Raw genomic sequence first — 24848 nt, forward strand, 5'->3', positions numbered from 1 at the left:
AGCAATGAGTATTTTCTTTATTTGAAATGCTATGTATTAAAATGTTTGTGTTGTGACTATGCATTTCGTATGAAGAATCAGTTGTAAAATTGCTGTTGTCAATTGTGAATTGCAGTATGGATATGTTGCAAAATGAATAAACTTTAATATATTTGAAGACAATGATTAGAGTTCGCCAACACAACACAAGCATATGTACTAGTTCTTAAAATGGAATGTTTTGTTAATTTAAAGAGCTCCTACCGCTATATTGTCTGTTATTGTATGCTGATATGGAAATAAGAAAAAACACTTTTTAGAGAAGGAAGCTTTTGAAACTTCTCTCACTGCCCCTGTTAAAACTTGTCCTAAATATCCCTATACCCTTCTGAAATAGTTAAATGTCATAACCATGCCCATCTACAGTGTGCCAGACAACTGGCGAGGGGTGTTCTTTAGATAGACAGACTATGCTTGAGTATCAACTACAGTAGACTCGTAATGAGCCTAGAACTGATACTCTGTGACGATCTCCTGAAAGGAGGAGAGTGCAGAATCAAGGGGATTTGTGGTAAGACCACATTTCCTTTTGATTTAGGCTCATTCTTTTCATTATTAGGTTCCTTTCAATCATCAGGTTTTTCCTTTTGATTTCTGCTCATTCACCCAACCTTGAGTCCAGTTGTATTATACTTGTATATAAATTTCAAATATAAGTTTATGATTATTCTAATTGATATTGTAGTGTAGTTTGTTTAAAAAAAAAATTTTTTTTCTTCTTTAAAATTTGTTTTAAGCTGATTATTTGGGATTGTTTCTTATAGAGGACTAGGCATTATCTGACCATTCCTGAGAGCACTGTTTACTGTATTTAATTAAAGTATTAAAAATAATTTAGTCTTTTGAGATTTTTCTATGAGCAAATCTTGGAAATATTTTAAATATCATTAGTTTAATTCCTAAAGGAATGAATATTTTCGTATACATTAAATATTTCTTCTTAAAAATCTGTGAAGTTGTTAAATTTTTTTGAATCAGTTAGTAAATGTTTTGTCTTTATTTTTGCTTGAACCGTTTCATTGTTGTCTTATTTTTTACCTAAGATGTAAGTTTACCTTTCATTAAAATCTTTTAAAAATTTTTATTACAACATGTAGGATTTTAATCTAATATATATTTTATTAAAATTGCATCTAAATTTCATGGTTTGTATGCGTATAAACGAATTGAATTAAAAAATATTTAATACTGAAAATAATGAATTAGTCAATGATAGTTTAGAATTATATTTATTTAAGAAACATTTTTTAGAGGTCATTGAGGCATTTTGATGACATTAGTACCTCCTGTTTATACCTAATAGTAGAAGCTCTACTTCAAGCCTTTCGTCTGTCAGGTAAGAATTTTTTCTTTTTTTAAATCTGAGAATGGAAATTTTTTTAAGTCTTAGTCGTAAATGTGTGTTGTATTGAATTGTTTTTTTTTTAATGTCCTGTTCTGGATGGTTTTATCTGCCCATTGTTATATATTAATTTGCATCGGTACATAAATTTTTATAAAAATAAAAAAAAAAAGAGACATCACAGACCAATAATATATTTGAATTGTAAAAAGTATTTTTATTTGAATCTGTTTTGTAACAATTGGCTGGTGGCTGGGTCGCGTGCAAACAATTTCCCTTTTTAAATCCCTTCACAAATGATTATTCCCTAGCAGGTGGTAAATGGATGAAGAGGAGTGACGTAATGGTAAAAGAGCATATCAGCGAATGCCAGAGGGCGCTGTTTTTTCTCCCTCCTTTTTGACAGCCGAGATTCTCTCAGAATATCATACCTGTATATCAATAACTCAAAAAAAGGAGAAGCGAAGTTACTGAAGAAATGAGTTTATTTAAAAGGGATTTTTATTATAACCACGCAAGGCCAAGTGCTGTCAATTTTTTGGCGACCTGTTTAGATAGGTCGCCAAGGGGTAGGAGGAATTGAATTAAACTTTCCCTCGGAAATTTCTAATTAAACTTCAATTTATGGTTATCGATTTCTAAAAAAAATAATTATTAAAACTGAATACATAATATTTTTTCTTCCAATATTTAAACATTATAATACTCTATACAATTTTGATCTTATTTAAACCAATTAAGCAAAGTAAATGGTGTTTTTTTAAACATAAATTTTAAGCAAAATCATACGAACTTTAAATTTATATTTACTTTCTTAAAGAAACAATAATTAGTAAAAAATAAAGATGCATTATGTCTAAATTATACACTATAAAATTTTTAAAATACTGGGAAAGAAACTTACTTCATTTACGAATAAACATCGAGTCGAAAGAGAAGGGGAAAAAATAAACAGTAATTTTTTTAATAGCAGATCTTAAATTAACAAAAAAAGGAGTTTGAAATTAAAAAATAAACTTATATTTAATCCGAATAAGATAATTTTAATAAATTAGTAATTCAAATAAAAACTCCGACAAATAAAACAGTTTGCGAAACTTTCCACACAGCCATATTGAAAGAGAGAGAAAAAGAGGCGCGCTTTTCTATCGAACCAATCAAAACATTAGTTTGGCGTGTTAGGCGGGAAACTTGACAACGCATCACGTGATCTTTTTCTTCGAAGGCATTCCTCCCACAGCTGCTCTGGGGGAAAAATTCATCAATGTCAAAGTTCATCTTCTAGAAAGGACCGCTCTCTTTCTATTCAACTGAAGCAATCCCAAATTATCACATGGCCTTCAATGGGACTTAGAGGAAATTTATTACCATTGCAATACTGAAGTTATGCTTTCATGACTGAAAAAATATTCCTTATCAACTAAATTTTTTATAACTTAAATTATTTCGTAATAGTAACTTTCATCAATAATTAGGGTGAATAAAATTCAAAATAAATAAAAAAATTTTATAATAAGAACATTCCATCAAGTGAAAAAGTATCTATTACGACAGCGATTCCGAAATTTTATCTGATTATGAAACCCTAAATGATCCAACTTCTTTTGACGGAACCCCGATTTAGTAAATGTAAGAATTTTACGCATGTAACTATTTAAAGTGCCTTATGTAAACATTTAATGCATTGATATACACGAACTAATTTTCAGAGGTACTAAATAGTTTAAAAATTATTGAACTCCTAATAATTAACATTTCAACATATTTTTCGTTCAAATAATTTCTCGGTATTAACTTCTGTTTCGAATTCTATAGATAACACTTATAGTCTTCAATTAATTATCAAGTAGAAGTTTTATCTAGTGCCAATAGGAGAGGGTTAATAGGTTCAATCATTAAATTTTTTTTTCTTGGTTTTTCAAAAATCTAGATTCTGATATTTTATTAATACTTTAGCCTCGGGGGGGGGGGTGCCAGGAAGGAACTGCCATGTAATAAATCAATGATATGCATTTTATTTCAATAAAATTGACCCATCCCAAATTTATCAATTTTTGATCTCAGAAATAAATATTGGGTAGGGTCAATAAGGTTCATATAATAAACTAGTTTTAAAGTCCTGCTTTCACGAATTTGCCTTTCCCCTTCTATGACTTCTCATTTATTAATTCGATATAGCAGATTACAACTTTAACGGGTTTTTATCAAAAAAGATGGAAATCGTGCACTTTATCGTTGTTGAAGATTGATATAGTTGCTTACCAATCTGCAGTGGACATTAACCCATTTTTATTACATATTAACTGAAACTGAAAAATAAAATTAAAAAAATTTCTTTTTTATTAATCATTTTCGAATAAGGTTTCTTAGTTTAAGAAATTTTAAATTGTTAATTGTTAAAAGTCATTAAGAGTGGTGAAATACGATTCCTCTAAATTTTTCTCATCAATCCCACAATTTCAATTGAAAAATACTGATGTCGGTGAAAATGTTCTTTTTTTTCGCATTTGATAAGTTATTTATTTTCTGGTTGTCTTTCTTTGAAGATTGAAGTCTTTCGAATTTTCTATTTTGAAGAATTCAAATAATAAAATCAATAATACAGAAAGTTACATTAAGATTGAGAAGGAGGACACATCCATAAAATAATAAAATAAAACAAAATTTATTTTTAACATAATAAGCTTATTTTGGGAAATTTTATTATTCGTGCTTACATAACTGAAGCATAACGGAATAAAATTATCTATTGGTAACGGTCTAATATGTTAAATTTCTTTCCGGTTGAGTTCCCTTACCGACAGGCTAACAATGGACGGTTTTTCTCTTCTCACACAAATACGCCTTAGTTTTAACTACAAAATTCTTCACGAAATCGAATTTGGTCGACTTGATTAGGTTGCTGGGCTTGACTTAGGAATCCTCTTATCTTCTAGGTGTAGTTGAAAATTACAAGGTTTAACATTAACAGCTGCAAAATAAAATATCCATCCGACTAGCGAAAAATTTGAGTTTATGCCTTAGGTAGCTCCCATCGTCCATAAGTTACGCCTGTAGTTTATACATATATACACCTAGATTTTTTATTTTCCTGTTTAGTTTTGAATAACCGGACCCAGCCAAATTTTAGGACCCGCTACGTATTATTAGCACTTAATTATTATTGTATTATTAGCATTTATTTATGACGTGTTTAAACTTCAGATGTAGCCAATAATTCCAAAACCCTTTGTTTTTCCAAAATTAAAAATACTGAAGCTGAATAGATTTTCCCGAATTGACAAATTGTTCGGTTATTTGCGGAACGGATCAAAATACCGTGTTTTTTATTGTTATCAAATCAGTAAATAATTCTTTTCTTCACAAGTTGACTCCAAAAGTTGATTTTCTCAGATAAAAGTATTTAAATAGTATTCATTACATCCTGCTTCACTTGTAATCTTTATTATTTTTATTTTGTCACGCTTTATTAAAGTCATTTTTTTATAAACGTATCTACACGCACTGTAAGATAGCCTATTTTGAATCTTCTGTTTTTATGATATTAAACTATACATTTATGATATAAATTAATCTTAGCCAGTGTTATTTTTATAACCATAAGTTTAATGACTACAATTAAGATTTATAACATAATTTACCCATTTGTAAAAATATAAAATTCTGTATATTGTATATACCGGTATATAAGTCGACACGCTATTTTTGATTGCGCGCTTGTAATTTTTGGTATGTCAGGTGTATAAGTTTACCGTTGAAAAAACCAAATATGAAAATTTTTAAAACGAAAAAACATGAAAAAAAATTATTAAGTCTTAAAGACTATTAAGTCTAGAAAAAATAAACTATTAAGTCTATTATCTGCAAAAGTTTCTTTAGTTAAAAATATTTCACATTGTACTCACTCGCATTTATGTTACATAAAATGCTTTGTAATTATTGTAAAATCTAAAAAAAAATTTGGAATTTTGAATTCTTTGGATGAGGGTGGTGAAGATTTTAAGTGGAACTCAGCAGTTTAAATTTGAAGCTTTAGGGTATTTTTTTAAAAGTTTTTTCATTGTGTTATATTTTTTTAAATAACTTCTCTTATTTAAATTTTTCAATCTGAAAGTAATTTAAAGTACGGTTTCTGAAAAAAAAAATTATAAGTACAATTTATTGCAAGCATTTTAAGAATAGAGTTGTAAAGGGCAAATTGATACAGAGTTATTCATATCTATCTCATTGAGTGAAATGCATCAATATTTCATGATCAACAAATGTCCGACTTTATTACTGGTGCATAAGTGCCTGATTTACGTCAAATTTTGAAGGTATGAAAAGCCTTATTTCTTTTATTATTATTTCTTACTCTTTGCTTTATTAGGGTGACCTGGGGTAATTCCTGATCAAAAAATGCAAACATCTATTTTGTGAAAAAACTATTCAAAATAGAATTTTAATATTTACTGGAAGTTTGAGGCTATATGAGATGAGTCCTATGCCACCTTCTTTTGTTTGAAAATCTAATTAGAATTTAAAAGATTTTAAATTTTTACAGTTGATTGTCTTAATAAAGTATACTTACAAATAAATTTCTTAGTATAAGAAAGTCTATTTTTTTTTTCAATTATATTTTTTAGATATTTTAACTCTTCTTTCTTCTCAATATAAAGTTTATTCTATTAATAATTTATGCTTTTTCCAAAAATAAATCTAATTTTTTCTACTTAACAAAGTCTTAACAATGCGCGGATACTTCGTATTTACTTCACCATTTTTTAAAAAACCCATGCAGAAATTTTTGATAATTTTTTTTACAATTAATCGTTTTATATATTTAGTTTATCTTTAAAACAGTTTTTCATATTTTTCGAACCATAGTTATAGAGTTAGTAGTTGAAATTTTCGACTCCAAATTTTCAGAAAACCAACCACCGACTTATAATGTATTGAAATTTTCATTTAAGCTTAGATTCAAAACATGCATTTGTAAAAAATATTAACGCACAATCACGCATAACAAATAAATGTCTTAACCCAAACTGATTCTTTAATAAATATTTAAGGAAACTAACCATGATACGTTAAATTAAATTCAAATTTAATTTAATGTATCATGGTTAATTAATTAAATTTTTACCTTTTCAACTTAGCTTAATAAATATGAGTTAGGAATTTTATGAGCTGAAGGATACCTTATTAATTTGTTAAATATTTAATTAAATAATTTATAAATCTGCATTATTTGCTATAAAAATTGGTGCAATGTTAACATGGATTGTCATGAAATCATAATTATAAATACATTTTTAATTATAAAAGTGTATTGGGATGTAATTATTTTAAAAGTAAGTAAGTAATTTTACAAAAAAAAAATATGTTTGATTATGCGTCAATGATATGAATCTATCAATCTAAAAGATATTCGTTAACTTTATTATTTGTAATGTATTTATGCTTTTAGAAATAATTACAGCTCCATAGACAATATTAATTTTAAAATAGTCCAAATCATGAATTAAAGTTTGTAAAAATACGAAATAGTTTTGAAAGATCGCCTTGAATACAAAGAATAATAAAAGATTACAAAGAATAATAAAAGTAACAGAAACATTTCGTTCCTCTTTATAATTTTCTGTCTATTTAAGTTCCCTCCCCATTTTTTTATCTCAATGGTGATTTATATTTTCGCAATTAATATTATTTATTTTCATTTAATCATAACGTTTTGCCGTCTCCAGAAAATCAATAGCTAGATTGTCCCTCAGTCTCAATAGCTTTATGTGTACTTTTTTAATATTTTAGTAAAAAAAAATAGGCTCAAAAATGTTTAAAGATTATAAATTAATTTTGTAATAAGTAATAATTTAAACGATTGTAGTAAAATTAATAAAAGTAATATTTCTATCCTCTTGATTATAAACATTCGTTTAACTAAATAATTTTCATAATCGGAGTTGGGCTAATTTTTTTACAATTCCGATTTATAGACATGATTATTTTGAATGCAGAATTTATTGAAAAGTTAGGAAAAGGTTATTTAGTTGAGTCAGATTACAAATTCTCTCTACGACCCAGCTCTTATTTGATTTTTGTATTTATAAACTTTAAAAAAATCTTTTTTTCTTTTTTTTTTTAAATTTTTGGAACTAATTTTGCTTGATATAAAGATTTAATTGATTGCACCAATTAAATATTTTTCCTTGAGCAAATTTCAATAAACTACACTGCGGTCTGTAAGATATTAATAAATGTAAGTAAATAAATATACAAAAAAAAGAGATTATTTTGAAGATTTTAAATTTGAAAATTTTTTTTCTTTCCAATTGTCATGTTTCCAAAGAATCACCCATATAACTGTCTAATATTAACATTTCAAGTTACTTATGCTTACATATAAATCAAATGCCTTTAGTCTGAATCTATTGTCTGCAACTGGATCGCAATATTATTAGGCTTGCTTAATTTTTAGTGGGTTGATAAGTGGTTATGAAGAAAGTTTGAAATAAAAAATTTATGATAGAATTTTTAAATAAAAATGAAAGCTTAATGCAAGCATTACTTTTTATAAGCATTTATGGAGAAAAAAATTTGCTATATCTATGTAAATTATAGGAAATTTTAATGGAATTATTAAATATATTGTAAGAAATGGTGTATTATATAGTATTTGACTATTTCAAAACCAAATCTTATCAATGAACACACAAGAAAGCCTCCCATCCATTAATCATATGGTACTTGCGAACCTAATCCCCGCACCATGACGAAAGTGCTACAGTGGATGTTAGCAATAAAGCCCTGACGTTGGAATTTATGGTTGTTGGTTGATAATAGATTGCTAAAAGTTCAATGTAGATTGTTAAAAATTAAATTTATAATTATTATATTTAAATAAATTGCAAGTTGCATTTTATTTAGAAATAAAAAATACTATTTTCGACTATTCGAATTATCTGTAAACATAGCATAATTTCTCTTATTGTTTATTATACTTTGCTTAGTTCAAGCCTCTCTTTACAAACTATTTAAATTACCCCCCCCTCTCTCTCCATCTTTAAATTGAAAATAATACAGAGATGAATGTGCTCTGGAAAAAATCCGGGTTTGAAGATGTTTTGCTATCCGCGATCAGGAAATCCACAGTCCAGAAGTTTACAGAAATCTTCGATCACATTTATGTATAGTATAAAAATTTTTGTATATTTTATTTAAAAATATTAGAACTAGAATTTATTCTTGGCTTCTCTTTAATTTGTAGATATTTTTTCTGGTAAAATAATAAATGTGATTAGAGATAAAAGTAAACTAAATACATAATTATTAATTTAAGTTATGCTGCATATAATTTATGTAGACTTTCACGTTGTGAAAATATCAAATGATTTAAATTTATAAAGATATTAATTTTTTGAAATGCGTCATTAATGATTTTACTCAGGAAATTTTCAGGATCTTTTAATTGGGCTCACAATCACCCCTTATAATAAGAATAAGGGTGGAAAATAAGACACTACTTGTAAGCGGAATAAAACAAATTTTTTTATTTGTCATGCTGCTCGAGAATATTTCAAATAAGAAGTTGAAAAATTCTGTAGAAAATTAGCTATTAGTTGTGGTGCAGCTACATTTTCTTACAACTCTGAAATCAAGAAGTTGATCCTCTTTTGTATTCTTAGCAATTGCAATCGAAAATCTTCTGTTATAAACAATGTTGCTTGCTAGTTGAAGGCATCACATATGATTGTGATTTTTGGAACTTACAATAGCACTGTATGGCTAGATTAAAACAAGAGAAATACAAGCTTAATTTCCCGATACATAGATATTAAATAATATTTTTATACATATTATATTGGATTTTTACTTACTATATTGTAGATTTAATAAGATAGCTTATCCATATATTTTCAATGTTTATTAACACAACATTGTTCATTTTGATTGAAAGTTTATAACAGCAAAGATATATTTCATTAATGAAAACTAGTAGGACAAAATATTATTCGTACTAAGATGCAGTTTCCATGTTTTGAGAGGCACATTTAAGATATGCAATTTAATCACTGCAGGTGCAAATAACAATTTAATACATGATTTAAAACGCAAAATCATACTCTTTTTTCTTAATAAACATTCGTTCAGATTTTTGACTTTATAGCTTGAGACGAATAACAAAGCATTTCTAACAGTGTTATTGATAAAGATGTTGAGCCATAAATACTAAATAAAAAGACTCATTCTTGTATTGATATCTTTGTTAATAAATATATTCGGACTTCTCTTTTTGAATTAAAATTTGCCTGGTTTTTGGGAAAGTACTGCATAATTTTCTCAGAGTTTTTTGTCCACTCTTTTTGGAAAGCTTATTAGGTGTAAAATAATAAATTATATTGATTTTTGAAATGGGTTGTTTTAAAAATACAAGCTACAGTGGATTCGCAATGCATACGAATCGTCAGACTTAATTTCCATCCTAGAGCCTTTGATACATCAGATACTGTTCAAGCAATTTTCAGTTTGCTTCTATGTAATAAAATAATAATAAATTCGAACTCATTGAACTTCATAGCTTCGAATTTGGAAAAATCATTTTAACACATTATTTTACCCAATATAAGATTTCTAAAAATGCAGAAAAGGAAAAGTTACGTTAAAAATACATCAGGGAATAGAAATCTTAAATACATATTTAATATCATAATAAACACATATTTCTCTAAGAAATGGGTAAATAAAAAATGTTTTATAAAAAATAAATAAACTTACCTTCCTCTCTCTCTTTTGTCATTGTCTAAAAATGAGAAAAAACTGCTCCCTCTGACAATGAAGATTTTATTTATTTATTTATTTTAACGAAAAAAACATCTTGAAATTTCCTTTCAAAAAATGTAAGGTCAAGAGGAATTTAAAAAAAGTTACACAAGTGAATGAAATGTTTCTTATGAAACTCGTCTCTTAAATGGTTATATACTGAGTTAAAACTGTAATAAAATTATATGTGTACAGTCCGCAAAAAAAAAAAGATATCACCCTGAATAACTTTCGTTCTAATGATCGGATTTTCACAAACTAAAAGTCAATCTTGATGGTTCCCGGGGTGACCTCAAATATGCTAATTAATTAGTGCTAACTATTAATTAAGTTACGAAATCAGACAAAAACGTACTTTATCTGAATAAACATACATTTTTTTTTACATATTTGGAATCTAGACACTTGAATTAGGGGGGGGGGTAGACAAAATGTTTAAAAAATTGGGTAGCAATAAAGGTTTATATATTTGGCGATAGTCCAGAAAACCGCCAAAAAAAGTTGCCAGCGCAAATGAATATTTTAAGATAACCCATTGACTAATTCAAAGCTTAATGCTTAATTTTACTAGGTTGCTAGGCAACCTAGTAAAAGAACTCTGAATGTAAAAAAAAAATGAAATAATGTTCTGTGATTGCTGGGAGAGGTTTAATTAATTGTTAATAGAAAATATCTCGAAGTTTCTAGGCAATAGACAATTTTTAAGCTGATTTCTGTCCAAAAAGCAAAAAAAAAAAAATTTTTAAATCTCCTTTGAAAAGAAAATTTGAATTGATTTATAAATTATTTATGATTTTTTAAGTTTTTAGAATTAAAATACATGAACTTTCTTGCTGATATTATTTAGATATGTTGTTTTTGCTATATTTATTCGAGGATTTCTTACTGAAATCAAACTGACATAACTTATTATAGCTATATACAAAATTTTAGTAATAATCATTTTCACAGATTTAATCGAGTCTAGGCAAGAAAGTTTGAAGAAACAAAAAGTGCTTGAAAAATAAAATGTCGATTGTATAGTAATTCTAATACACATTCACAAGGTTTTCTGTAATTTACGATATTTCTTCTTTCTATAACTCAAGGAATTTCTGAATGCTTAGTGGCCTTTTAAAAACATTGAAACATGTTATATTTAAGAATAAGATATTGAAATAATATGTTGCATATTGTATGATTCATTGTTTAAAAAATCGCTTCATTCTGCTAGATATTTAGGTTACATGGTTTTCTCTGGATAAAGATGATTAGCAAATAGCATCCTTAGGTATATTTCGATACATTCTGGAACCTACGTTCGCAAATTCACCATAAAATGTCGCACAGCATATTCTTCAATTACGATAAGCTACATTTACCCCCGAATACTGCTATTATGATTATTTTTGTTTTCTTATGTATATCTGATACTCTCTTTTTGAGCAGAGCTCTTAAGATACTGAAATGGGGGCACAAAAACCTAAAAGATAAAATATTTAATTTCATTAACTCAAAATATCTGGTCTCAAAATTTTAATTTTTAAGTTAAATATAACTTTTACAATATTGATGCTATTACGTTTTTAAAGACCACATAAATCCTGTTAAAATATAGGAATGCTTATGTTTACTTTAACGAGCGTAAAATCCTTATCAAAATAATGATCAAGACTCAAATGTAAAACGGTATAATTGATGATAAAAACTCACCAGGCCTCAAAAAATATGAAGAGGGAAGTAAAAGTCGACATGTTTCGAGCGTTCAAATATAATCGCCCATTCTCAAAACTTGTCAAGCTTGAATAACTTGTGATTTTTATTATTGGACACTCAAAACATGTCTATTTTTATTATCATCTATTATTTTTTAAATCAATGAAGTTTTTATATTTTCGATTCAGTTTCTTAGGATTATCTATTTAGTTACACAACATATTAAATTATTTCACTCGATATTAAAATAAGTTTTACATCAGCTATAGGCACAAGTTCTTTGATTGAAAAAAATAATAATTCACAACTTTGTAAAAAAATTAATGATTTTTTTTTTTTTTTTTTTTTTTTTGCTGCAAGCTTTAAATTTCAAAAGTCGAATGTGATACTGGAATGTCCCCTAGCGCCAGAAATCGAAATTAAATAGTTTCAAGGACAACTATTTCAAAAAAGTTTGCGTTTCCGTCCTACTCGAAGTTGTTTGAAAAGGTATTTTTTATATATCGATTCCAAAGTTTATTCTACATATATTTTTAGGGTATACTTTCGGAGTATTTTGATCAAGTTTATTTTTACACCCTTATTTGCTTAAAATTATTGATGTAATTTTAAAATGTGGTTATAGTAAACGGGGCTTCCATCGCATATCCTTAACCTTAATACCGTTATAAATGGAATAAGCTTAGATAAATAATAAAAGTTAATTTTTTCCTCGTTTTAATTTTCAAGGAATAACATGTTTCGATCAAACAGATTTCATTCTGGAAATAGCGAATTTATTGAGTAGGTCCCTTGGAGCAATATCATTCTTATGCTCTTTTGACGAAATATAGGAAAAATTGGTTTTCGCAATTTCTGAAAAAAGTATGTTAGCCTTCTTGCCACGTTTTTTTTATTTTTAATCAAAATAAGATCGGAAATTGCGTATTTTTTATTGCATTTTTGTTAAAAAATCAGATGGTTCTAAAATTGGCACGGCTTCGGAATCTTCTTACAAATTTCAATTTTTATTATTTCCTGCTCAACAAAATAAGGCATTTCTCCTGATAACAAATTATACTACAATAATATCTTGGGAATCGTGCTAAAGAAAAAAATTAAACAAAATAGTTTAGCTTATTATCCGGAAAAAAATCTACATGTAATCATAAAGAAAGAGTAAAAGATATAATGAAATAATTATTGAATCACGCGTGGTCAGATAATTAAAAATTTAATTTCACAACTAAGATGTTAGGACGACATTTAAGATACTGAGATATTTTAAGACGCTTAAAAATTTTGGCTACATATTCGACAGCTTTTTATGTTCGGTATCTTTAGACTCTTTGTAGTGACTTCTAAAGCATCAACACTATTTTAGATAATCTATGTTGAAGTCACAAGAAACAAAACAAAAAAAAAGACTATCAATGATTTATATTCCTTTTTCGAAAAAAATAGTATGCTTAGTAAATAATCAGCTGTTTTGCATCAAATAATTGTAAACAGTGGAATGTTTTTAATTTCTTAACAAGGTTTTATTCTTAGCTAGCAGACAATAATTCTTTCAAAAAAAACTTGACTATAATTTAAAAAGGAGCTTCACTTTAAAGAAAACCTAAATTAAGCAAAAATTAAACAAAATAGTTTAGCTTATTATCCGGAAAAAAATCTACATGTAATCATAAAGAAAGAGTAAAAGATATAATGAAATAATTATTGAATCACGCGTGGTCAGATAATTAAAAATTTAATTTCACAACTAAGATGTTAGGACGACATTTAAGATACTGAGATATTTTAAGACGCTTAAAAATTTTGGCTACATATTCGACAGCTTTTTATGTTCGGTATCTTTAGACTCTTTGTAGTGACTTCTAAAGCATCAACACTATTTTAGATAATCTATGTTGAAGTCACAAGAAACAAAACAAAAAAAAAGACTATCAATGATTTATATTCCTTTTTCGAAAAAAATAGTATGCTTAGTAAATAATCAGCTGTTTTGCATCAAATAATTGTAAACAGTGGAATGTTTTTAATTTCTTAACAAGGTTTTATTCTTAGCTAGCAGACAATAATTCTTTCAAAAAAAACTTGACTATAATTTAAAAAGGAGCTTCACTTTAAAGAAAACCTAAATTAAAGTACTAAAAAATTTATAAGTATATTAATGAAGAAATGATAAATGTAGTAGGGTGAGGAATAAGATTTTTAAAAATGTTAAAATTTAATTAAATAGTTGGTAAAATAGTTTTGCGAAACACTTCCGGACAGGCGATTAAAAAATTATATAACGATATATAAGATGTTGAGAAATTTGGGATGATGTGAAGTATGCTTAAATATGTTTACTACGTATTTATAAAAAATATAAAATATTTTATATTTTTCATAATATTTATAAAAACTATATATTCAAGAAATTGATAAATATTTTATACCAAATCAATTCATACGTGTGTATATTATTGAAATTGTATTAGTTATTGAGATGAAAAAACTAAAAAATAATCACATTAAATAAGCACAATCTGGTGTATAATTATATTCTATCAGAAGCATGCTTTTATAAAACTCGACATTCGTTGAATAAAATGTTTTTTATTCAATAAGATGTTTTATTCAAATTTCTTTACTAAATTACAAATAGAATTTTAGACTATTAAAAAAGAAACATCGTATTTTATAGTTTAAAAAAAATAAAAATAAAAAGATTTGCAAACGATTATTAGCGAAAAAAATATGAATGAAATTTTCGCTACTCTCGCTAAGTTAAGTTCCTCGTAAGTTTATCACATTTTAATATTTATCGCCCCACTTAATCATTTCTTCATTGTCGCCAAATTATTTTTTTTAAATAATTAATTTTAATTTTTCTCGTCTTCTAATAAATAAAAACAGTTGAAACTTTAGATTTTTCAATTGAAAAATATGTAGATTAATATGGTATAAAAAAATTCATACCTTATAATTCAACATTTTTTCATCCTCACTTTAATTAAATAATAAAAAATAATAAATAATTATTAAAAATTATTTTTTTCATAAAATTATCTTTGAGTAAATGAGTTTTATGAGTGGGTGAAATTTTTTTTTGAATTGCTTCATTAGTTTTTAAAATATGACTGAAAACGCAAAAAGCGAAATTAACATTAAGGGGCCCGAAATTTGAATCGCTCTCCTGACCAAACTATGGGGACCACATTTCCCAGATTGCGGCTACACCCTATATTTTGAAGATGAAAAATCCAAATATGTAAAAAAGAATGTATGTTTATTCAGAGAAAGTACGTTTTTGTGTCTGATTTGGTAACTTAATTAATAGTTAGCAGTAATTAATTAGCATATTTGAGGTCACCCCCGGGAACCATTAAGATTGACTTTTAGTTCGTGAAAATCCGATCATTAGAACGAAAGTTATTCAGGGTGATATCTTTTTTTTTTTTTTTTGCGGACTGTACACAATATGAACTTGTGCTTTGCAGTGTAAAATTTTAGCATGTTATTTTTCTGAATTATTTTTATTTATTTCTGTTTATGGTAATTACTATGATTTTTATGTATATCAATGAAGGTTTGTAATATATGTTTTTAAAATGTTTTATTGCAAAATTGTGTTAGGTTATAGTTATAGTAATAGGTGAGCTAGATTATTGTCATACTGAATAAGTTGATTTTTAATGATTAGTTAAATAATTTATCATTATGAATGAGTCAGGTGAAAACACGGAAATTTTAGTTGCGAGCAATACTCCCGTTATTATTCCGAGTGTCAGAGTCACTTCAAATTTTATTGCAGATTATTAAAATTTTATTCCGAAATTTGACATTAGTTCTTCATTAAATTAATTCATTCACAGACTTAACGAAATAGCAGAACATTGTGATTGGTCAGAAAAAGACAAGATATTCACGTTAAAATTTAAAATTACAGGAGAGGCGCAAGAAATCTGTATCTTTTAACGATATTGTCAAAAAAACTAAAAACTAGATTCGAAAGAAAGAATTCGGTAACTGCTAGTATTGGTAAACTAACTTCCGCTTACCAGTTACCTGTAGAGAGTGTTAGACAATTTCTTTCACGAATTGAAAGCCTTTCATACAATTGCATTCCGGAAGAAAATAGTGAGGCATTTTATCATATAGTGAATCAAATAGTGATCATACAGACTGCAGTTATTGCTCAGTGCAGCCAGACAGGGCATTAAAGGTGAGATTTTAAAGGGAATAGGAGCTGCTGGGTTCATTGACTATAGAGAATTTAAAAAACATACCATAAACTTTGAGGAATCATTATCAATCGCGAGGCCCACTACCGATTAGGTAAATAATTTTGAATTAAGAAATATGCGCGAAAATAAAGAAAGAATTAAAAGAAAAAATAGCGATTTTAGCAGAAAACATTAAGCAAATGCAAATCAGGAGTAGGGAAAGTAGAGGTAGATATGACCATCAAAATTCTAGGCCAGGCAATCAAATAAAAATATGTAAATGATGCAACAAGAGAGGACACATTGCACCCGCGTGCAAAACTTTAATTTGCTATTATTGTGGAAGGCATGGCCACTTAGAGGAACGTTGTTATCAGAAACGGAGATCAAATAATTTAAACGAGAAAGGGGGGGAATAGATGAGGCGCGTCTTTCCGTTGCTACCCCACTCATAGTGCCATCTTTAAACATCATGAGAAAAGAAAGTATAGTACCCTTGCCCAAAATTCAATTAAAAGTAAATAAAAAAAATTACGTTGCTATGTTGGACTCAGGATCATCTCTTAATATTATATCCAAGGAAATTTTGGAAGAAATGCAGTGTAAATTTAAAATTGAAAAGTGTAACTTGCTAGTTCAAAATTTTACGGGTGATACAGCCAGAATCAATTCTTTTGTTAACATACATTTTAAAATTAATGATAATCTTTTTAAGGAAGATATTTTTATAGCCCCTAATTGAATAAATTCAGATTATGACATGGTCTTAGGTAACCCATTTTTGGCAGTAAATAAATTTAACCTAAATTTCGAAAAGAATTATATCGAGAATGAAAATTTAAGATTAAATTGGACAAACAGCAAAATAGATAAAGTAGAATGTAATTTATGTGATAATGCAACAGGAATTAAATTATACACTCAAAACAAGTATATTTTGGAGCCTTTCTTTCGAATCGAATTTTTCTGAGTCGAATGTTTATCCGATAACAATAATTAATACCCAGGATGAATGTATACACCTAAATAAAAACTGTATCGCAATACTCGAATGTTTAAGCAAAACACATGTAGAGCAATGTAATTCCTTGGAGATGATTTTGAGGCATGGGGAGGTGATATCGAAATCGATCATTTAGAAGAAGGAAAACAGGAAACAATTTTTAGAGAATTACCCAGACATTTTCGCAAAAAGCATAAAAGATCTTTCAGGATGCGACACCCTTTTACATCTCGTAGATTTAACTGATGATATACCGGTAAGGCAATGTCATTACAAGCTTCCTCACCATCTAAAACCCGAAATGGAAAAACAAATAAATGAGCTACTTGAGAATAAAATTATTAAGGAGAGTACGTCTCCATATTCAGCTCCGATTGTACTAGTAAAGAAAAAGGACGGCTCTCATAGGCTATGTACTGATTTTCGTAAACTAAATTTAAAAACACTCCCTGACTCACATCCGATTCCTAATATGACCGATCTTGTTGACAACCTTTCTGGAGCAAAATTGTTCACCATTTTTGATCTTTGCGCAGGGTTTTATCAAATGAAAATTAATCCTAATGATACATTTAAAACAGCATTCGCTACAGAAAATGGGTTGTATGAGCGGTTACGCGTCCCATTCGTATTGCGAAATTCACCTAATTCTTTTCAAAGATTAATGAGAATCGCCTTGTCTGGTCTCAGACCTTTACAAATTGGAGTATACCTCGATGATATAATTATAGCTTCAGAAAATGATGTAGACGAACACTTAAAGAAACTAAAAATTGTTTTTGGTAGATTGCGCAAGCACGGGCTTAAATTAAAACCAAAGAAATATAAATTTTTAAAGACAAATCAAATGTAACATATTTAGGATTTACTGTTGAAAATGGTAACGTTTTCCCGGATAAAAATAATATTGATGTAATAAATAATGCTAGAATTCCCCAAAATTTAAAACAGGTACAATCCTTTTTAGGCATGGTAGGTTTTTATAGGAAATTTATTCCAAATTTTTCTAAAATCGCGTTACCTTTAACAAATCTAATCAAAGAAAACACTAAATTTGAATTTAATGATAAAGCGCTTGAATCTGTCAATACATTAAAAAAACTGTCTGATCAACGAACCATGTTTATTATTGCCTACTCATACTGTAACAGCTACCTAAATAATAACCGTATAAATATGAATATTCCATAGAAAACCTATGAATTTAACCAAAAAATAACTTACCAACAAATAGGGAATTAAACCAGTATGCAAACACGCTGAAAATTTATTGATTTATACAGTAATATCCAAACGACGGGGTTTTTTTGCAAGTTCGTTTAAAATGTATTCTACAGCTGGGGTAAATTTTCTATGAATGCTTCAGAGCGCTAATCCATTCATTCTATTATTTCCCGTTGAGTTGCGTAAATAAGTTTTCAAACGGCGTAAAGTCGAAAAGGATCTTTCGTTTGCACTCGTTGAAACAGGTAGAACGACCAATATTTCTAGGAGTTTGAAAATGTTTGGTGTTATATCTTTATTGCACATTCCAAGAGCACCCGCCGCAGTTTTTGGAGCACTACCTCTGTCTTCACTAATCTTTTTTAATCTTTTATACCAGAGTTTTAGTTCAGACTTAAGACTTTCTTTACAGGTATCCAAATCTTGAGCGTAAAATTCCACTAAGGCTTCAAAAGCCTTTATGTTTGAAGGTTGGCAAATGAAAGGATCGGCAGGTACAAGACCCTGAAATCCTTTCAAAATATCACGATGCGATACAAATCTTAAGTCTAATTGGGTTATAAAATTTTCTATAAATGGAATAAAAACACTAACTCTGAAATATGTTTCCGGTGTCGATGAAGGAAAATTATCGCGATTTTTCTGTCTTCCCGTTATTTTAGGGATTTGCATGGAAGTGGAAGATCCAATGCTTGTTAGCATAAGAGAAGAAGAGCTGAATATTTCAGAGAATGTTTCAGTGGCATTTTCACGCATTAATTTTAGATCTTTAATGACATCTTCTGCAAGACTCACTGCCTCTGTCAAATCTATGCTTGTTTTTTGTAGGTATCTACAGAGATGGATTGTTATGGTGAAAACTTTGTAAATGCACAAAAGAGATATTACGAACTGGCAATTAGATACTGTGCACAGTAAAGAATTAGCCTGGGTAGCTGATTCCTTATCCTTCCATTTTGATATTTTTTGTAGTGTTTCGACGATAGGCTCGAAAAGTTCCACCACAGCGGTTACTGAGTCGTATCTTTCCATCCAAAGGGTTGCACATAGCCAAAGGGTTGCACATAGCTGAAAATTAGTTAATTTTCTCCCTCTTAGAGCTGGTTTCCATCTCCTCTATTGCTGAAGATAGGACATACTGTCTTTTTGGCGTATTTAGAAAGTCGTATAATGTTTTAGTTGTCCCTAAGCAATTTCTAATGCCAGTTATTTCGCATGCATTTGATACAGCCAAATTGAGGCTATGAGCAGAGCAATGTACATAGAGTGCTGATGGGACAATACTTCTTACGTGGGCTTGTCCACCATTAATTTTTCCACTCATTGATGCAGCACCATCGTACCCCTGTCTACGTAACTTTTTAATTTCAACTTTCATAGACTGTAATTGGTCTAATATTGTTGTTGCTATTGCTTTTCCGGTTAAGTCATGCACCGGAATGAATTGCAAAAACTGTTCTTTGATGTTAAAATTTTCTTTATCGACTTATCGAACGCATAACGATAATTGCTCTATACCTGCAATATCAGTTGTTTCATCTGCAAGAATGGAAAATCAAGTTGCATCATTAATCTTGCTGACTAGTTTTTGCAGGATTAAAATATTGCAAACCTCAATAACTTCGTTCTGAAATCGAGGCTGGTATACTGAGCATTTTTTCTGCTTGACATTAAAATGTTCTTAAGAGTCGAATCGTTCTTACTCCGGAAACGAAGCAATGCCCGAAAATTTCCGTCGTTCTCTTCACCTGGATGTTCAGCAATTATTCCCGAATCCTTATGTCCTCTTAGAGCGAGACCTTGATTTCCACAAAATAGGATGGTTTCAATGATTGGAGTAATGTTTTTTCTATTTTCTAATTTTCTTCTGCTTGTCAACTTGTTCATCCACAGGTTTCATCTTTCCAAGCAAAATATCGTTTAATGTCCCAGCAGTTTTGATCGATTTTTTTGTGATGAAGACATTTCTCGTGTTCAGAAAATCGCTCTACAGCATTTTTCCAGTTGTCAAATTTTACATTGCACAGTTGGCCTAAAGGTTGCTTTCCAGAACTGGCACCACTTGGGGCGAAAAGTACACAAAATTTGCAAAAAGCACCACCCTTAACCTCTGAATATGCAAGCCATTTCCAGCGATAAAGCCATTTGTATTGAAATTTCAATTTTCTTTTTCCTTTCTCAGGAAAAACAAATGCTGGATTGGGTTCCCAAACAATTTTAAGTATATCCAGTTTTTTATTCTCGCATGTATTAACTTCTGAAAAAAGTCCAATGTCATATGGGTGGGAAGTAACATTTTTAGGGCCGCTTTCACATTCATCAGATTCTGTTACGCTAGAAACGTTTTCTTCAACGGAAGTATCACATTTCTGTTCAACAGAAAAACTTACATTGATACTAGATGCTGTCACCTCACTAATTTCAGGTTGTGATTTTTTCTCAAAGTAATTAAAAATTGTTAAATTCTTGTGTTTTGACATCCTAAAGATCCAAGAACAGCAAAAATTTATACATATATATTGGCACATACATATATATCCGCTAAGCTACGATCTCAAAGTTTCGAGCTTGAATGAATAACTTCAACGAGCACAGTGTCTACAAACAAAACAGATTTAGAAACAAGCTCCGAAGGACAAGCGGCAGAGATAACTCTTAATCTGACTAAAATCAAAAATAAATGTAACTCCCTTTCATATAATTTTTTTTAACCGCATCTACAAAATTCTGGAATTGTCTCAAAGACGACAGAACGTCTAGGATTCCAGACCTCGCGAATGCCAGCTAGTCTCGAAAACTATCGCGACTGGCAGGACAGAAAGGAACCAGCGATCGGGGCTCGCCCGTAACAGTATCACGTGAATTTGATTTCAAAAGTACAACTCTATTATAGTAAACGTTTTTTCAGTATTCTGAGAAATACCGTGAGAAAAAAAAGCAGTCATAAGGCAAATAAAAATATATAGTCTTAAAAAATAATAGCCAGCATAATTTCTACTGAAATTTTTATTTCTGTCTGTATTATTTTGTAAATTCACTTTGTCTGAGCTCAAGGGGGGGGGGGGTTTAAACCCCTAACCCCCCCCTTGCGTACGCCCCTGGTTCTGGTAGTTTATTTTTTCAGTGTAGAGATAGATGATTTCGTATAATTTGCTATTTATTTAATGCTTTTTAGATAAAATAAAAATAATGGTATTGTTAGAAATCAATACGACGATGCGAAGTTTAGAAAAGACTTTATTTTCGAAAAGATGCTGATTTCATTATTATTATTTTACTAAAATATGTTTATTTGTAAATTTCCTTGTGCAAACCTTCCTTGTGTACGGCGTAACAGCGTTTTTGATAGCACCGAAATTTGCTTTGATAATTTTATCAAAACTAAATGAATTTTGTTACGTGAGATTGCTAAGTGAATTTTGCTAAGTGAGATCAAGCCCGTTTCGGGAGATGTAATTTGAATTTTAGATATTAGTTTTTTTAAACAAATTTCCTTCTTATTTTAATTCTTAATCTCATTATTTGAGCTTTGGCCAATCAAATTTGAAAAAGGGTGGAAAGTTAAAAATAATTTGCTATTTCTTGAGGCCAAAGTAAGTTTTCCGCAAAAGTTTTTTTTTTAAATTAATTCATTTATATTTAAGTTTTGACATCAACAGATTTTGAAAGATAATTTAAAATATTTTTAATGCATTTTTTAATCAAATTATTCAGATTTATTTTAAAATTATTTCGGGAGAAGATTGAAACTTCATCATCACATATAACATCAGCACACATGATCAAAATGTAATATCTACTTCTTGATGGTCCAATACCGATCGCAAAATATTATGGTACAATGTTAGGGATGCATGTTTAAAATTACACAAAAATTGCGATGTTATTTTAATTTTTGATCATATATGTCATTTTGCGTTGTGCCAGTGACAATTTGGAAATGTCTTCTTAAATTTTTTTTTTCATTATTGCAGATAAAAAATAAGGACCAATCACCGAAACTACACCCTAGCCCGCCAAATTCTCTCCAAATTTGAAACAACATTTGGTTCGAAAGCGGCTATTTTGATTGGAAATAAAACAGATTTTGCTAGACTCAGATTTGTCACAACTGTGGGTAAGGTCTTCTTTTTTTAGACTTAAAAATTACACAACATGCATTATGAAGGTTGCTTAGTGAACCTCTAAATTATGATAGAAAGTCAATTTTTTATTTAAAAACAAGAATAATGGAAGCCAGATTCGTTGCAAGGCTACTGTCAGTTACATTTGTTTTAGTGATATAGATTTGTAAATTAACTTTAACAGATTAAGAGATTTGTAAATTAACTTAATTAGATTTGTAAATTAAAAATTTTTTTTCCGTCAATTTTTTAAAAATCGTGTAACTAATTTTAATTAAAATTCCGATTGGAATGCACATAATATGCTTCGAACATGTTTACCTATAAGAGAAATTTATTTCGGAAGTTTTTCTTACTATTTGACCTTGGACAAAAGTTTGTAATTTTCAGTTTGATCCACCATTTTGGAAAAGCTTTTTCGGGTACTTTTCGGTTAGTCAGGCGCAAGTGGAAAGACTAAAAAAACTTCAGTCATTTACTAACTTTTAATTTTTTTATTTTTATTTTTAAACACCTAAAAATTAAATAAAAAAAATTAAATGCAAAAAAGGATATTTGAGTCTCAATGCCCCCGGTAACCGAAAAGTAAACTTTTTTGCAAATATCATTGCAAAAAGTACAAATTAATTGCAAATAATCTCAATCTAATTTCAATTAAAATTTCTTTTGGAAATCACATAATATGCTTCGAACATATTTACCTATAAGAGAAATTTATTTCGGAAGTTTTTTCTTACTATTTGACCTTGGACAAAAGTTTGTAGTTTTCAGTTTGGTCCACCATTTTGGAAAAGCTTTTTCGGGTACTTTTCGGTTAGTCAATTCTAGATAATATTATTTTTCAATTCTAGATAATATTATGTATGCAAAATGAATTAAAACATGGTTTTAGATTAGATTTAAAGGAATAATATAGACTTCAGTCAATTCATTTTCATAATTTTTTGTCTACCGAATTTTTGCTTCCGCAAATTTGACTTCCTGTAAATACGAAATAAGTTATAGAATCTCACTAAAATTTTTTATATTTCTTTTAAAGTTTTAATTTATGCATATAAAATTTTTCAAATATTCTTACACTTAGAAAATATTTTTGTCTTTGATATTAATCGATTTGGTAACTTAATTTGTAAATAGTAATCAGTATTTATTAAATGTTATTATAATTGCATGCAGAACATATTCTTATAAAAAAAATGTTTTTATTTGTAGACATTTATGGTTAAAAAAAGCCATATTAAAACCAAAATATACGGTATTTAAACCATTTATTTGGTAGTTTTTCCGTTTATATTGCGAAAGTTTAGCGGAAATTTTGATTTTCAAAATTATAGTTCTTATAACTCACATTTAGTGAACAAATGCAAAGCTGAAAAGCAAATCTAACCGAATAAATTGTTTTTTATTATTAAACGGAGTACAAATTCTAGTGAAAATATCGTAAAATATTGTAAAGACATTTATGCTAAAGAAAAAGCCATAATTCTAGCTCTAATAAAACCAAAGTATACGGCATTTAAACCATTTATTTGGTAGTTTTTCTGTTCATATTGTGAAAGTTTAGCGGAAATGTTGATTTTCAAAATTATAGTTCTTATAACTCACATTTAGTGAAAAAATACAAAGCTGAAAAGCAAATTTAAATGAATAAATGGTTTAATAAATATACGGAGAGCAAATACCACGCTCTAAGGTATCAAGATAAAAATGAACAAACTTTACTACAGTTACCAATTTTTATCACATATTATAGAACCTACTTTATTGTTAATTTTATGAAAATTAATATCAAAGCGCTATTTGGTGTTCCTATAGAGCCAGAAACCCGGTAAATTTACCTATCTACAGGGATGAGATTCTTCCGCGGATTCGCGGATTTCCGCTTTTTCTCAGATTTTTCCATTTTTCCCGCTAATTTCCGCTGAAATTTTTTTTTGCACAAGTTAAAATACTTTCTGAGGAATTTAATTTTCCGCGGAGCGAAATTATTGAAGTCCTCATTCCTCCCTCTGAAGTTTCTCTAAAAATCATTTCCTTGGGATAAAACTGGTTGACCTTTACACGGGGATGAGATTTTTTTCGCTTTTGTCTCTCGAATTTCAGCCTTTTTATCAAAAACTCAGATTCTCTAAAAGTTTCGTTTTTTTTTTAAAATTTATTTATAAATATCCCGTTTTTTAAAAAAAAAAAATTCAATCGTTGAAGTCAAATTATTATATTTATTTACGATTTTCAAAGAAAAACAGAAAATTCAAACTACGTCCTAGCTGCTAATCCTTCCGCATGCTTACTTATATTAGCTATTTTCTCCGATTTCACGCACAGAAAATAAGATTTTTCGTATTTTTTATCCGTCGGCGCGATAGCTCGTATTTTCGTAATTTAGACGTCGCTGCTTCTTGTATTCTGGAGAGAAAGCAAACAAA

The 24848-nt window shown here is 28.7% G+C and overlaps 1 protein-coding gene across 7 annotated transcripts in view; it reads left to right on the forward strand.

Moving 5' to 3' along the window:
* Nucleotides 1-24848, forward strand: part of LOC147804142 (uncharacterized) — a 61848-nt gene that overhangs the window by 737 nt on the left and 36263 nt on the right. For 5 of the 7 annotated variants that reach the window (XR_015429274.1, XR_015429276.1, XR_015429277.1 and 2 more), the window contains exon 2: nucleotides 1291-1375. Coding sequence is in view for 1 of the 7 variants with exons in the window: in XM_087152036.1 (XP_087008162.1) it covers nucleotides 1291-1375 (85 nt within the window). In the remaining 6 variants the exon portion in view is untranslated. Of the gene's footprint in view, nucleotides 1-1290; nucleotides 1376-22272; nucleotides 22416-24848 lie in introns of all 7 variants that reach the window. The other 2 variants (XR_015429273.1, XR_015429275.1) reach the window with 1 other exon arrangement.

This window comes from Parasteatoda tepidariorum, chromosome 9, assembly GCF_982258835.1.
Source record: "Parasteatoda tepidariorum strain Cologne lab strain chromosome 9, Ptep-v5.0, whole genome shotgun sequence".
Taxonomy (NCBI): domain Eukaryota; kingdom Metazoa; phylum Arthropoda; class Arachnida; order Araneae; family Theridiidae; genus Parasteatoda; species Parasteatoda tepidariorum.